We start from the raw sequence: 15,418 nt of genomic DNA, 5'->3' as shown, positions 1-15,418 counted from the left end.
GGGATCAGCTAGACTGTAAGATGGGTGAGAAGTGCCCAAAAGGACAGACACATCTATGGCAAGTGCTACAGGAAGTGTGGGGTGAAAGGTCAAGTGCTACAGGAAGTGTGGGGTGAAAGGTCACCTGAGGATCTGGACAAACTGACCGCTAGTATGCCCCCATTCACGTTTGTATTGTACGGACCTACAGAGCAGAGATATTCTTCCCAAAGTCTTCATTTGTGTTATGCTTAAAGAAAGTCATACACATCTGAGCTGTCATGAGAGTGAGTAAATGATCAGAGAACTTTTAGTTTTTAATATTCAGAGACAACTATCAGTAAACCATTCATTAGGTACATTTTCTGTGGCACTTTGAAAATGGCTCTGTTTGTTTTGAGCGACCCACTTAGACCCGCCCCAACAAAGTGACTCAACCAATGGCGTGAGTTGGGGGGGCGGGACTATCTCTTTGTTTGACCAATGGCAAACCGGGGGCGTATTCAGAAAGCAGCTTTGAAAACAACGTTTATTTTGGCAGTTCCATTTGGTGACGCTAGCGGCTCAGAAATACTTCAGCTTTAAGTAAATGAAGAACATAGTAGGCTAATAATAACAAATTAAGAGTCAATCAGGGGCTTTTTCCAATATTGTTGTTTGATTTATATTAACAACATAACAGACGGCAACAGACCTTTAAGGCTGCATTAGTGCGTTTACACAGCAAAGATCCGATATTGACACATTCCTGATGTGTTGCACCCGTTTACATACATGTGTAAGACATAAGCAACTGTTTATGCTCATCACTTGCGGGACAAGCAATGATCATGGCACACATTGAACCATTTGGGCACGCAGCCACATTTGCGCATTCACTGCACTGCCTGATTGAAGCTTCACAACATTACATAACACAGTAACAGTTCTAATAACATTCGAGCTGGACATGATGAATGTCATACTGTTTTTATTTAAATGGAACCAGTTCTGAACAAGAATGTAGTCTCAGACTTTTGGACTTCACCAGAAACTTACCGACAGTGTACAAACTAGCGTCTGTGAGTTTGTTGATGGTGGCCTCCTGGTAGATTCCATCCTGGTTCTTTGCTTCGACCACAGCACCCACCTATAAGATGGAAAAAATACCAAAACTCATTCCAGAGATATATATATAATCATTTTTAATTTTATGGTGAAATATGACTTGGACATGAATTTGTTAGATTCTCCCTCGATCTTAACATTCAGTACCGCCGCTCCAAATAAGCAGATTACGCAGTCTGCAAAGGGCATCAACTCCCTAGAGGGGCACATCTTACCCTAAGAGGGTACCGGAAAGTCCACCGGCTGCCCTTACTCGCATGCTATACGTCATTCAAGGACCCGAAAGCAGTTGTGGAACAAAGATGGTCGCTTTGCACTCATATCACGTGAATAATGCATTATGTTAATAGAACCTAGCTACCAAATTTCCTTCTTCCATGAACCACAAAATATTATAAAATTGTGTTTTAATCATTTTCATGCTGCTGTTTTCTATAAAGCGAAAGCAAATAGATGACCAAGGTCTGTAAAGTTAGAAAAAATGACACGTGTGCTATATTAAAAGCCATTTGTCTATGCTTTTGTTGCGTCACCGTGAAAAAGACCCACATGAGGTTGGATAAACAATGTTACATTTATGCATTTGGCAGACACTTTTATCCAAAGTGACTTACAGTGCACTTATTACAGGGACAATCCCCCCGGAGCAACCTGGAGTTAAGTGCCTTGCTCAAGGGCCCAATGGTGGTGGCTGTGGGGATTGAACCAGCAACCTTCTGATTACCAGTTTACCAGTTATGTGCATTAGACCACTACACCACCACCACTCCACATGTTTGCATTAACTACTTCAACGTCAAATATGTACTAACTGGCTGTGATTGCATAAAAAGTATTTTCGTTTTAGTGTGGACAGAAAATTCACTTCTCGCATCGTGTCTGGTTAGGACATAGTGCCACGGATTTAAAAAATGCAGCACGTCACAGATTTCGACCTTCAACTGTGCTGAACAGAGCGAGTTTCTTCTTACCTTGAGAAGTCCTCTGATGTGTTCATCATGCACCTCGGCAGTGGACGAGTCAGGTTTGAAGGTGACCTGCAAAGAGAAGCACAGTCAGTCAAGACAGTAAACATGAAATGGCTTTCCCCAAAGGCCAAGAACTATCGATCGCTCACATCAGACAGCCTGATCACCACAAGAGAGGCCGAAATGTCCCATGTTGATCTCAAGCACGACAGAGTGAAGACACACACTGTATTAGATAATCACTGTGTGTTACGGAAGAGAAGATAATTAAAGTGGGGCGGACAAAATATGCCGTGCAAGTGGATGGGACAAAAATGGAGGAACAAGATGTCATTTTCCCATAAATACTCACAACACTGCTGTAGCCACACAACATAGAAGAGTAAAATTCAATGCAGCCACACAAGTTTTGTGATGGGACTAAAGCCCACAAAAAGGCACATTTCGTTTTACGTTCTCCCCTAAAACACAAAATAGCACAAAATCTACCACAGCACTAAACGTCTGTTTGTCACTGCAATGTATTTCTGATCCATAACATCATTGCATGCAATGTGTAAAAGTTGATTGAGGTCATTTGATCTAATATTTAATAATTTCTTAAATGCTGTAAATTTACGCAGCTAATGAGAATCTCTGAAATTATTACGTTTGTTAACATTTGAAAACCACACTTTTAAATATAATATTTTATAAATGCAATGACTGGAATTGTTCGGTTGGAGGGGGTACCAAACTTTGAATCCTGAACAAAACAGTTTGGTGAATACATGTTTACACATTAGCGTCACGATAGCAGGCTAACACAGCAAACAGATGTGATAAACATGAGTGACATGGTTGCAGGGACAGGGCTAACGTTATATTAGTTATATTGAAAAGGGAAAATGATGGGGTTATTGTTTATTAACTTTCCAGTATGTATTATACGAACTAGTTAGCAACTTACCGAGAAGACACCGCTTAACTCCGCACTACTTAAATCCGCCCTGTCAGCTCTGTAAACAATTGAGTCGGAGCATGCTCTGCTGGACAAACGATGTAATGACACCAAATCTAAAGCACTGTTTTCTGCATTATATATTCTGAAAAAAGTTTTATCTGCGCATATCGGTAAACGTATACACCAATACTGATATATCGGTGAAATGCTAATATCGGCCAACAGATACATCGGTCGGCACTAATTTGTAGATCAAGTGTTAAAACAGTACTGTCTCTTTAAGAATAGCGGCAGTTCAGAGAGCGTCTCATAGAAGTGTTTTGGTTAAGTATAAATAAATAAAAGGACATAAAGTATAAGATAGTTCTTGGGATTTACGAATCGACATCGGGATCGTTCGAATGGACATTGCGATTAATTGGGAAATCGAGATTTAGCCTAGGGCCCTATGAGTTCCATGATGCAGGAAAATGTGGAATCATGGAATTCAGGCCTAAAAATTTAAGTAACAATAAAACATGGAATATCATGGAATTTGACATATTTGGGATATAAAAAAAAAAGAATGTTTGACTGAACATTTTTGAAATAAAAGCAATATGTCTTGGTGTGATTATTAAACCACTGTGTGAGCACGCAGCTCATCCAGACTAAATATTTACTTAATTAAATCGCAGCCTTTTCGTTTAACAATCACACAGGGCCATGTAGAGCTGCTTACGCTGAGGTGAGAAGCTACCATCAAAAACCCACAGAAACTGAAAGGGCTTCACTCCAAAATAAAAGCTATTTAAATGGGAAACAGACATATATCACTGCTGTATAGCCGTGTAATATTCACTATAATAACAAAAAAAATTATGATGAGTAATAATAAATCAATCACAATTCTATTAAATGTAAATATCTCCAATCTCTCACAAGATGCTCTGATGTTCAGCACTTTTTTTGGCAATAATAACTCCAATGTTTCCAACTTTTTGCTCTACTTTCATTTTATTCAAGTTTTAATTCATTAATTGGTTTAGACATAATTTTTAGAGGTAGACCAATAAATTGGTTTATAGATTAATCCGTACCAATAGTGTTTTTTGGAACTACCGTTAGCAGAAAAAATATATGCCGATAGCTGCCTAATATATATATATACTGTATATATATATATACACCCCCATTTTTTTTTTATATTTTATTCCTCATCAATAAATCTCTATATACATATACAACTCTTCATCTGCTGAATCTATAGGCTATAAAAAGCTTAATTTGGTAAATACTTACATATAGAAAATTGTAACAGAGCCAAATCTCTGTCGTTTCAAAATAAGAGTCCCTAGGTGCACTCCAACGTTATGCACCAAATCTTCATTTCTCTGGTTATTATTGGGATTTTGGTTGTGCAATAAACTGCTTTTTGGATTTTATTCATTTTGCAGACTCAATGTCTGTACCCTTCACATTAAGGAAAGAATACAATATTTTTTATTACTCTATAGATCGATTTTAAAAAACTATCGGCCAATTAATCAGTTACCTGCATTTTCCATCACCTCATTTATTGGTATCTGTAACATCCACTATCAATCGTCCTCTAATCCTTTTGATTACAAACTTGAAAACGGTCTAATAAGGAATTCAGAAGAAATTAAACGTAAAAAGAATTTGTAAATAACACCTATTGATACTCTGAATTCAACGAGGATATGCACAAACAACTCAAACAACAGTGCTTGTGGTATTCAAGTTAAAGAAGCCACAAGTTGAGGTCTATACCTTTATTACTTGGAATACTATAGTTAGGTTTAGTGTTACACGAATATTACGGAGAAAAGGTCTTTGAATGCATAATATAATTTGATCGCGGGTTAATTCACATTCAATCGACACTGCTCATGTCATAGAATGCTCGGCACATAAACACACACGGGGAGCCGATGTGCTCGAATACACCGCTCTTATCTGTCTGACACGCTCCAGTGTGAATGCGCTGTGTAAAGATTGTGCTTAAGACTAACACATAAACAATGCTTGAGAAAGAGAATCAGATGATGTCATCATCATTCGTATAATGGCAGGAATACGATTACAACCTTGAACAAGGTCTTCTGTTTGCCAGCAGGCGGCTAATCACATTTCAGGACGATGAGAGAGGAATTATAAAACGTCACAGACTCATCAGGAGAAAAAAAATAAATAAAAGAGAGACGAGACTTGAGGCAGGAAATCTAGAGAAAAAGAAAGTTTGAAGGGTGAGGAGGAGGAAAGGACCAGAATACCCAATTACCCAGGAGGTCTACAAAACCTGGAGAGAGAGAGCGAACGCGAGCGGGAGAGAAAGAGAGAGCGCGGGGGAGAGAGAGAGAGAGAGAGAGAGAGAGAGAGAGAGAGAGTGAGAGAGCGCGCGGGAGAGAGAGAGCGCGAGAGAGAGAGCGGGAGAGAGAGAGAGAGAGAGAGTGTGCAGGAGAGAGAGAGGAGAGAGAGAGAGAGAGAGAGTGAGTGAGTGCGGGAGAGAGAGAGAGCGCGAGAGAGAGAGCGGGAGAGAGAGAGAGCGGGAGAGAGAGAGAGAGAGAGTGTGCAGGAGAGAGAGAGGGAGAGAGAGAGAGTGAGTGTGGGAGAGAGAGAGAGAGAGAGAGCGAGCCGTTAGCATTCCCATTCATCTCTATGTAATTTGCTGCTCTTCCGCACAGACATGCAGAGACTCTTGTGTTTCGATCACAGCTGAATTTTGGTACATATCTTGTGTTACGGTCCATGATGTTGTTTTGGAGTTTCTCTCTCACTTTCCCTCTACAAGTGTGCGAGTGTTTCTTTTAGGTTCGCCTTTGCACACATGCAGCTTGTCTGCTCATCAGGACTGAATTAATCGGAACAAAGACACTGAAGCAGAGCATGGTAGAGTCCAGTTCTTCGTTTGATAACTCGTTCACAGTTGTTATTTGTTCGCTACCAACATATGTTTGTGAGTTCCAGGTATTTCAGTTTGTTCTGTTTGGTGCAAGATTCATATTCTTCCTTATTTTAAGCATGTTTTTATCCTCTTTTGAGCCACTTATTTGTCATTGGATATTAATAAATGTCACATTAACATTGCATCAAAGTTGCACACATCCTTTTTACCATGCGTTCAGAACAGAGGCGGCATGAGCGTCAAAATTCAATCTGGCTCCCCTGCCAACAACGCTATCGAAGATTCGTGGACGCTCTGACGTAGTTGAAATAGGCGGCAACGTTCGTTGAGAATGTTTGGTTTTGTGAACTATATTTAAAAGTGCCGCAAAACATCCAGACATGTCGACCGGTATCTTTTTGACGACTTATCACAAGTAGCGTATATCCTCATGAAATATATTATTATATAATATTATATAAATCATAATAATATCCATTTCATCAACTCACCTGGCACACCAACAATTTCAGACACCTTTGTCCACGCATTGTTTTAAATTTTTGTATTTATATCCCTGTAAGCAAACACGGCAAAGCCACGGCAATAATCAGTTTCTCCTCCATTTTGTCTTCGGGACTATTGTTATACGGCCCCGTGCATGGGGCGGCTGTGGCTCAGGTGGTAGAGCGGGTCGGCCACTAATCGCAGGGTTGGTGGTTCGATTCCCGGCCCACAGGACTCCACATGCCGAAGTGTTCTTGGGCAAGACACTGAACCCCAAGTTGCTCCCAATGGCAGGCTAGCACCTTGCATGGCAGCTCCGCCACCATTGGTGTGTGTATGCGTGAATGAATGGGTGAATGTGTCACAGTGTAAAGCGCTTTGAATACCTTTAAGGTTAAAAAGGCCCTATATAAGTGCAGAGCATTTACTATTTTTTGGTGGGAACCAAAGTTTACACTGTTGTGTTCTCTAGACTTCGCTAGAACGGAGCACTTCTATACTCCAATAGGTTGCCGCTGAACCGCTTCAAAGATCATTACCATAATGTTGCCCACACTCGAACTTTCCTCTGACACCCACACCGCCCAAGACACGGCGCCCACGACGCAGCGCGTTTCGCCAACAAATGACGCTGGCTGCCATAGAAAATCAATGACTTCCGGTCGATTTGATGCTCTCGACGCCTCTGATCTGAACACTCCATTATGTTGCCTTCCACTTTTACGGTAAATTTTGTATTTATTGGGGGTTCGTAACATTGTGATGTATCGTATCGTTCTTAGTTACATACAGAGGGCTTCAAACATTTCAGGCCAATTCAAAATCTAAATTTAAGCCTTTAAATAAACAACATTTTCAGGATTTTGAAAAATGTCAAAGTTATGAAATATTTAAGATTCTGCACGATTTCCAGGTCACTAATTAAGGAAGTCAGTTTGTGACATTGATCATGTTAACTCTTATATATAAAAGCTCAGATTTCCATTCATCCACTGAAGCACACAAGATGAGAGGGCTGCACGATTAATCGAAAAACGAATCGTGATTACGGCTGCCACGATTATGTAATCGTGAAAACTGATGTTAACAGCGTTCAATTTAAGTCTGCTCCTGTCGCGTCAATGGTTTCGATTTACAACGTGTTTTTGCAGCGGTTGAGCATTCCAACCAATCACAGACATTTATGATGAGCAATGAAACGGCAATGGCCAATCAGAGCCACTTAGATTAGTCCTCCGTCCTATCAGTAATGACAGATGTTAAATACACTGAAAATGATCGACATGACAAAACTGAAACGCTCCCGTTCTAATCAAGGCATAGATGTGCTGTAATTAGACAAATTAGTTTTTAATGAGAGCATTAGCGAGAGTGCAGATCTCAAACACTGTAAACCTGCAGAACCGGCAGTCGTTGTAATGGGAGAGTTTGTCGCGTTGCTCAATTTCTGTGTACAATTTATGAGCACCCGTTTCACCATCTTGGTCATTTTAAATCCTCAGTTAACACGTTTGAATATTAATTATGCCATTTATTTTAAGAGGTAGTCGCATATTGCGTGTCTGATTGCAATTTTGATTTTATAGCACCTTTGTCAGGCTTCAGACGCGTGTTAAACGTGCGGGAATGTGTATTTATCAATCGGTTACATGTCACACGGGCATACTGGTTGTCAATAGTTAAGAAAGAATCTCCATATATTTCTTCTATACCACAGAAATCACTTTAAAATAAGTTTTTAGTAGCCTAACGTTAATAAACATTGTTACGAAGTTTAATGCTTAAAAGAAACTGGAGCGCAGCTCATATCCACCGTTGAAATCTGCTACTCTGAAGAACTGCACGGTTGCTTGCTTTGTGACATCACAGTAATTTAATTGACATTAATAATCGTGATTACAACATCAAGGGCAATAATCGACAACTTAAATCATGCCAGATAACATGATCATTGGGTTTTGTTCATGCTAGTTTGTGTGCATGCAGTCATTAAAGCAAAAGAGACTCAAAAACTACGAAATTCATAATTTTGCCAATTAGGAATTTTGACATGCCCTCCAAACATACTATGAGGGGATCTATGAGGGGAGTGTTGATCCCATCACTTTTTCTCTGTGTGTCTGATCATAAACAGGATAACACGACGGCTTGTTCAAAAACAGAGGACAGTGATGAAACCGAAAATTGAAAGTCATGTCGGCTGTCTTTTGTGCACCCTATACAGTACAATGTGCAAAAAGTTTCCAGGATTTACGCCTACATGTTTTATCAGCAACATGTCGTCATGACAATGGGGTTGAAATACTGGATAACTTTGCACAGACGAGGTTAGTAAGCGATTTTACCACACTAGAGTCATGATAACGTGCGTTATGCTTCAGTATTGTGGCTATACTGTGCATTTATTGTTTTGTGTATTGGACCTGTTTACTTTCATTGTATGTGCCTTACAGCATGCACTATTTTTCTTTAGAAAATGTGTCTAAATTATTTTCTGTGGTAATAACCATTATGGCACAAATGCTACGTGTTGCAACGTGTTGGCCAAGCATTCGTGCCAGCATGTGCATCCTTGCATAGAGTATGCTTATAGCCTCACGCAGTGGCATACCTTCGCTTTCACCAGTCTCTTGGCAGTCTTAATCTTGGCTTCACAGAACGCCCCTCTGTATTTTGCACTCACGTCAGTGCCCACGGTCAGGTACGGGGGCTCCTCCAGTGTCTGAAAACACAAACAGATACAACACATGTAAATAACACATCAAGGGTTATTTTGGGTGGCATACAGAAGGAAAAATCTATACAGAGCCTTCCGTTTTTAGCACTGAAACTCGGCGCAACACGGTGTCAATTAAATGGTCCGCATATCAAGGCCGCAGCAGACGCGTTTGAGCTCATACTGTTAAAGTGCTCGTCTGTTTCATTCTCCCTCTTTCACTCAACAGATCCATGTAACTTAACTGTCTTGTCTAATGATAAAAAGGCAAATATCAATAAAACTAACATCATATACCATCTGCAAATATCTCATTTAAACAGATGTAATAAACAAACCTCACAAAAATTGAGCAGATCCAGCCAGCGTCCTGTGGAGCGCTCATTTTTTGACCTCTAAAGCACTTATTCTATCAGCCAGAATCAAAAACTTCAGGATCAGGATCAAAAGTTCCTCTGATTCACAAATCATGACGGTCACTCCGTGACAATCAAAGCAGTCGATCCCGGCCGTTTGAAACATCAGGAGATTGAGGCTCGCGGTGGATTCGCATAAACGTGTGAGTGCAGTTCCAAGGCTGCATCTGAACCCAGGAAAATGCTGCCTCTTGAGGCTGTATACGGAGGTCCGATAAAAATAAGGTGCTTTTCAAACTGTTCGGTGCTTTTCTTTTTCCAAAGCGTTTAATTAGTTCAAAACAGCTGTTATACAGATATGCCATTAACTGATTAGGCAGCAAGTTTTTGGATGCAACCCAAAGTAAAAGCGCTTCACGTGTGCTATAATTAAATGTCTTAATCACCATGCACTGTTGTGGCAGGGCGGAGGGCGGGGCCAGGTCGTGATCATACACACCCGGTCCCTTATCAGGCTAATCAAGACTCCGAGAGGGATAAAGGCCGATGACAGATGGTGGTGCGGGAGAGAGAGCTCGTTAACGGACATGTCCGTCATGTCATCGGCCTTTATCCCTCTCGGAGTCTTGATTAGCCTAATAAGGGACCGGGCCCTCCGCCCTGCCACAACTGTATATACAATTGGTTTTGTTCTGTATTTGAGAAAATGTGATTGCTAATGATCTGTTGGCTTAAGATATTGTTTGCACAATTGTTTTGTTGATGTTATTAAATTGCAAAATACATCAACATTTAGGCTAAAATATGCATTTTAGCAAAACATGACTTCACAGACAACTTTATGCAATCAGAGTTATTAAATAATTGTTCCGATTACTCGATTGTCAAAATAATTGTAAGAATATGTTATCAAATATTCAGAGGTCATAAATATTAGTCAACTTGTTACAGTAACTAAACGAGTAACGATCAGTACACATGATTACTGTTTGATTCATTAAAGCACGACAAACAATATAAGCTTTAACAACCCTACCAGAAAACACATCCAAGTATTATAGCAGGAAAACAACTTTGCTAAACAGTTCAAATGATTTCATGCCGTTTCTTAACAACTGTTGAAATCGCTTTCCGCTTCCCTGACACTCGTGCGACACAGAGGACATGACGTTAATGCACAAGGACGAATTAAGCCAAATCCGACCCGACAGCTCTAAACAAATATCATTATTTGAGACTTTTTAAAAGTGAATCGGGGTAAGACAAGGACAGGACTTTGAACACTTTATGTACTCCCTCAATAATGAACTTTAATAGTTTGCAAAACAATCGTACGAAGTACAACTTTAAATAATGACAAGAGAAAAGATGAGAGAAGCAGTTTAGTTGCCCAAAGTGTGAGCAATTTTAGAAATTGAAAACACCAAAAATTTAATTCCGAAAAAGGCACAGAAATGCCCAAAATACTTTGGCAGTGATCACTGGCAATTTTTCGAAATTATATCTGAAATAGGCTTTTGCATCTTTACTGCAGAGTTAGGCTACATCTACATTAATCCGGATTCATTTCAAAATGCTCTCCGTCCACACTAACGTTTTCAAGCCTTTTCGAAAAAGTGGCTCGTCCACACCGAAACTTATGAAAATGCTTAAATCGTGGAGTGGTGGTGGTGAAGTGAGCTAAAGCACAGAACTGGTAAGCAGAAGGTTGCTGGTTTGACCCTCAAAGCCACCACCATTGTGTCCTTGAGTAAGGCACTTAACTCCAGGTTGCTCCGGGGGGGATTGTCCCTGTAATAAGTACACTGTCACTTTGGATAAAAGCGTCTGCCAAATGCATAAATGTAAATGTGTCACCGGCTGCATGTACGTTCTGAAATGCAATTGTCCTCGTGTTCCGTCGCCGGACACCAAATCAGAGTTAACTTCCCTTCGCCTTTGAAGGAATGCAAATTGAAGGTTGTACAAAGTGACGTTTATTTTTTTAACAACGCTATCAAAGGGAGTATCAGGCACAACCGTGGCGCTATAACACAGGCTGCCATCTTGATTGTTTTGGTTGGATAGATCACATGACTAAAAATGCATCATCGTTTTCCAAAGCATCCGTTTTCACAGTCCACACTACAACGCGAAAATGGCGTTTTCAAATTTATCCACTTTGGAGTGTGTTTTCAAAAAGCTCAGTTTTCGCGGACAAAAACGCCATCTCGGTGTGGACGGAAGGCCAAAACGGAGCGAAAAAGATGCATTTTCAAACGAAAATGTATTAGTGTGGACCAGTCCTTAGAGACCTTTTCTGCAGTTGAAGTTTTCTCTGTACCGCCCATGCTAAAATGTCCTCATGTGGTTGCTCAAAGACGTCTCCACCATATTAAAAAGATCAAAATACTCAACAAAATTTCCACGCTGCCTGTGTAGGATCCCGATCCTTTGCCAGCCATTTTTATACCTGGCCATGCTGAGCCAGGCATTGTAAAAGCTGAACTTTCATGGCTTGCTAAACTAAGCTGTAACCCCCCATGGTGCTGTGTTTCTAAAATAACTCAGCTTTTGTATGCTTTCTTGTATCACAAAAGATGTGTGCAACTACTAACTCATCACAGGCTCTGTTGCAATAACCATCCACAGAGAAAGTGAATGCTGAAAACAGAAAATAACTCTTGTGAATTAAACACAGCTGGACAATTAAAATCCCTCACTCAACAAACCCATGACATAGCACTGATTTCCATTTGACAACCGTCTTACCCAAAGGCCAACCACAACCGACAATAAGACAAGCCGTATAAATATCAGTCTCTGCCTCTTACAAGCAAATCCTTCTATTCATGATGCATTGCAAATCACTATTAATTACAGGAAAACATTGTGTTCAATGATGAGTTAACCACAGTTAGATGTAATAACCCCTTCAAACAAAACCAGACTAAATGTGCCGACATGGTCGTGGAAGTATGGCATAAGAAATGCAAAGGAATGAAAGTAAAGCCCCTTACTGAAAAGCCTCAGGGATTATTGAATAACATCTGCATTAACAGTGCATTTATACGGTATCTTTTGGTGTTAATGCATCTTATTTTGTGGCGGTGTGAGATGCATTTCTCCAAGTCCCTTCTGCACTAATCATTTCTCTAGTCGTGTTCACCCAGAGAGAGAGAGCGCTCACAGGAAACATTGGACAGACGGGAATCTCTGGGGAGGAACAAACCTCAACGTACTATCAGTCTATGAGCACATCTATTCATATTCACATACACTCATTTCAGTTTTTAACATTACAAATATCCGTCTCGTGACTAAGATGCTCATTCACATATGGGTCAGTGACATGACGCTCATATTTATGTCCATATCTACTGTATGAAGTTATTCAAAATACATAAAAAAAAAAAAATGCAATTCACAAAGTTTCCTATGAACTTTATCCATTTTAAACTACATTTGTTAAGAGTTCTGATAACATTGGACACCCTTAAAACTTGTAAATACTTTGGACTGGCACTGCAGGACGACACTCCCCAAATTCTAGAGAGGTTTATACTTGACGCGCTCGCCATTGTACTATTCTATGAAACAACATAGTTAGGGCTGGGTATTGAATTTGATACATTTTAGGCACCAACCGAATTGCCTCTACACTATCGAGTATCAAAAAATGTCTTGTCGTTCGGCACCAAATTTCGATACCTAAGGGGTTAATCTCGTCAACGTCAGTGCTAAGCATGTAGCATGCCAGATGTACCCAAATCTAAAAGTGCCGGTGTTTGGCTGTGTTTAGGCATCAAGGAAAAACATATAAGGCTGTAGTGTGTATGCATCTCAAACCCCATACATGTGAAAGATGTGGAAAAGATCAAAAGTGTGGCTACATTTCACCAGGCTCGATGCCAACAGCGTGCGATGCAATATTTGCTACAAGATAATTGCTGCCAAGACAATTAACTGGTGTGAAGTGACGGGTGTGAGCAGGCACACTGCAGATGTTCATTAACATGACACAACATGGTCCTGACAAGTTGGCAACACACAAAATCTGATGATGCACTTGACAGTGCACGGAATAAACTTAAGAGCAAAACGTTGCTCCGTCTTCAACTGCAAGAAGACCAAGCCGGTGCAGTCATCCTCTCAGTGTCCCCCTGCCACAGAGCTTCCTCCATCATGCCCACCACACGAGTCCTCCTCCATCATGCCCACCACACGAGTCCTCCTCCAAAACCACTGATAAATGCACCGGCGCTATGGCTGGCACTCCGACAGGTAGGTTAATGTTTAGCAAACAAACCAACAAACAGAAGCGGCTAACTTGTAGTGGTACATGCTTGTGCACTTGTTAAATTAACGTTTGTGCGCAGTGACAGAGCATTTAATAGTCCTATAAACTGGGACCTACGTAACGTTACATGTTGTTTGGATGTATGGCTATAGATAGCTAGCTAAATCGATGCTAAAAATGCTTTAAGGTTGTCAGTAACTGATCAAGTTGAGCACATTATCATCTTGTTAAACCGTACTTATCTTTAGGGTTGGTTGAATTAACAGTTTTGCTTTTTCCTCTTCGCATTAATGTTATAGCCTCTGCCTTGGATTGTGGTTCATTATTTTCATTGACCTGTGTGTCCATTTATTATTTATTTAGTATTTATTTACCTTTGTGGAAACCTTGACAAGAATCTTTGTAATAAAAGCATTAAATCTGGTTTTGTTTTTATTTGATATACAATAAAAGGCACCACACAAATACTTGTATTTATTCCTTAAAAATGCTTGTAGTGCATTTCTTGAACGTATACAAGCATATAGATATGCTACAATATAAAAGATTTTCACAAACTATACAAAACAATTTAAAACTACGAGCAATGCTTCAGTCTCTGAAACGTTCAAAGTATAGAAGGCCCTGCTACTATATTTCATAATCTTATAAAATATGCATTGAAATACTTGCATCCATATATACACTTTTAGAAATGCAAACTAAAACATGCAGTTTAGTGACAGAGAAACTTATTGGGCCTTATTCATGAAGCACAAGCAAAAACAAATTTGTGTAAATGTATTCTTATGTAAATGACCCCATTAAACCAAACAAGGCAATTTATGCAAGAATGGTTTTACTAATGCTTTACACAAAAAAAGTGTGTTCTGCTTGTGTGTCATGAATAAGGCCAATTGACTACATTTTTATTCACCCATGTTAGGTAATTGTTTTGTAATAAAAAGTCTAGATGTTTTCATTCAGTATCCAATAAAAAGGCACCAGACAAATTATTGTAGGTTATTTATGCCTCAAAACACACACAAAAAAATCTTTAATGACTTTTCTCTCTTATAAAGTTTTCCACGCAAATTTACGAAATAATTTAAATCTAAAGATCAATGTCTGTCTCTGCAAACATTCAAGGGATTGACGGCATTGTTCCTATATTACATGCTTGCTTATAAAATTAACACAAAAATGCGAAAAAGTCACAAATATTGGAGTGTGCACCATCACGCTAAATGAGGGTTTGCGACGCCAATGCGCACTTCCGCCAATGCCGCAATTACATCATTTTTGCCGTGCGCAAGCTCGCGAACAAGCTGCTGCGTAGAGTATAAACCAGGCTTTATTTGTCAATGACGTGACGGGCTTTTTTTTTTTGTCCAGATCAAAAGCACTTTAATAATGTGTGGAGCGGAGGGGGGCAGGGCCGGGCTGGAATGTCGCACGCCCGGTCCCCAATTGGCCTGATGGGGCGCGCGAGGGATAAAGGCGGCCAGGGACGACGGTTCGAGAGAGAGAGAATTACGGGCATGTCCATCATGTGTGTGTTTATGTTTGTGTGTTTTGGTTTTGAGTTTAATTAAATATTATTTATATTGACAAGCCAGTTCTCGCCGCCTCCTTGCCCATCGTAACCCCCTTACATAGATGCAATTAGCTCTAACAGTTAATTGAATACACATCTT

The 15,418-nt window shown here is 40.0% G+C and overlaps 1 protein-coding gene across 5 annotated transcripts in view; it reads right to left on the bottom strand.

Annotated features, from left to right (window-relative positions):
* LOC127617572 (AT-rich interactive domain-containing protein 4B-like) overlaps positions 1-15,418 on the bottom strand; it is a 90,134-nt gene that overhangs the window by 49,068 nt on the left and 25,648 nt on the right. For all 5 annotated transcript variants that reach the window (XM_052089546.1, XM_052089549.1, XM_052089547.1 and 2 more), the window contains exons 3-5: positions 9,003-9,113; positions 2,058-2,123; positions 1,018-1,108 (exon numbers count right to left, since the gene is read on the bottom strand). In XM_052089546.1, coding sequence (XP_051945506.1) covers positions 1,018-1,108; positions 2,058-2,123; positions 9,003-9,113 — 268 coding nt within the window. The remainder of the gene's footprint in view (positions 1-1,017; positions 1,109-2,057; positions 2,124-9,002; positions 9,114-15,418) is intronic.

Source organism: Xyrauchen texanus, chromosome 24, assembly GCF_025860055.1.
Source record: "Xyrauchen texanus isolate HMW12.3.18 chromosome 24, RBS_HiC_50CHRs, whole genome shotgun sequence".
Lineage (NCBI taxonomy): Eukaryota > Metazoa > Chordata > Actinopteri > Cypriniformes > Catostomidae > Xyrauchen > Xyrauchen texanus.
The sequence above is the reverse complement of the archived record's forward strand: the minus strand, read 5'-3'. Positions and strand labels throughout refer to the sequence as shown.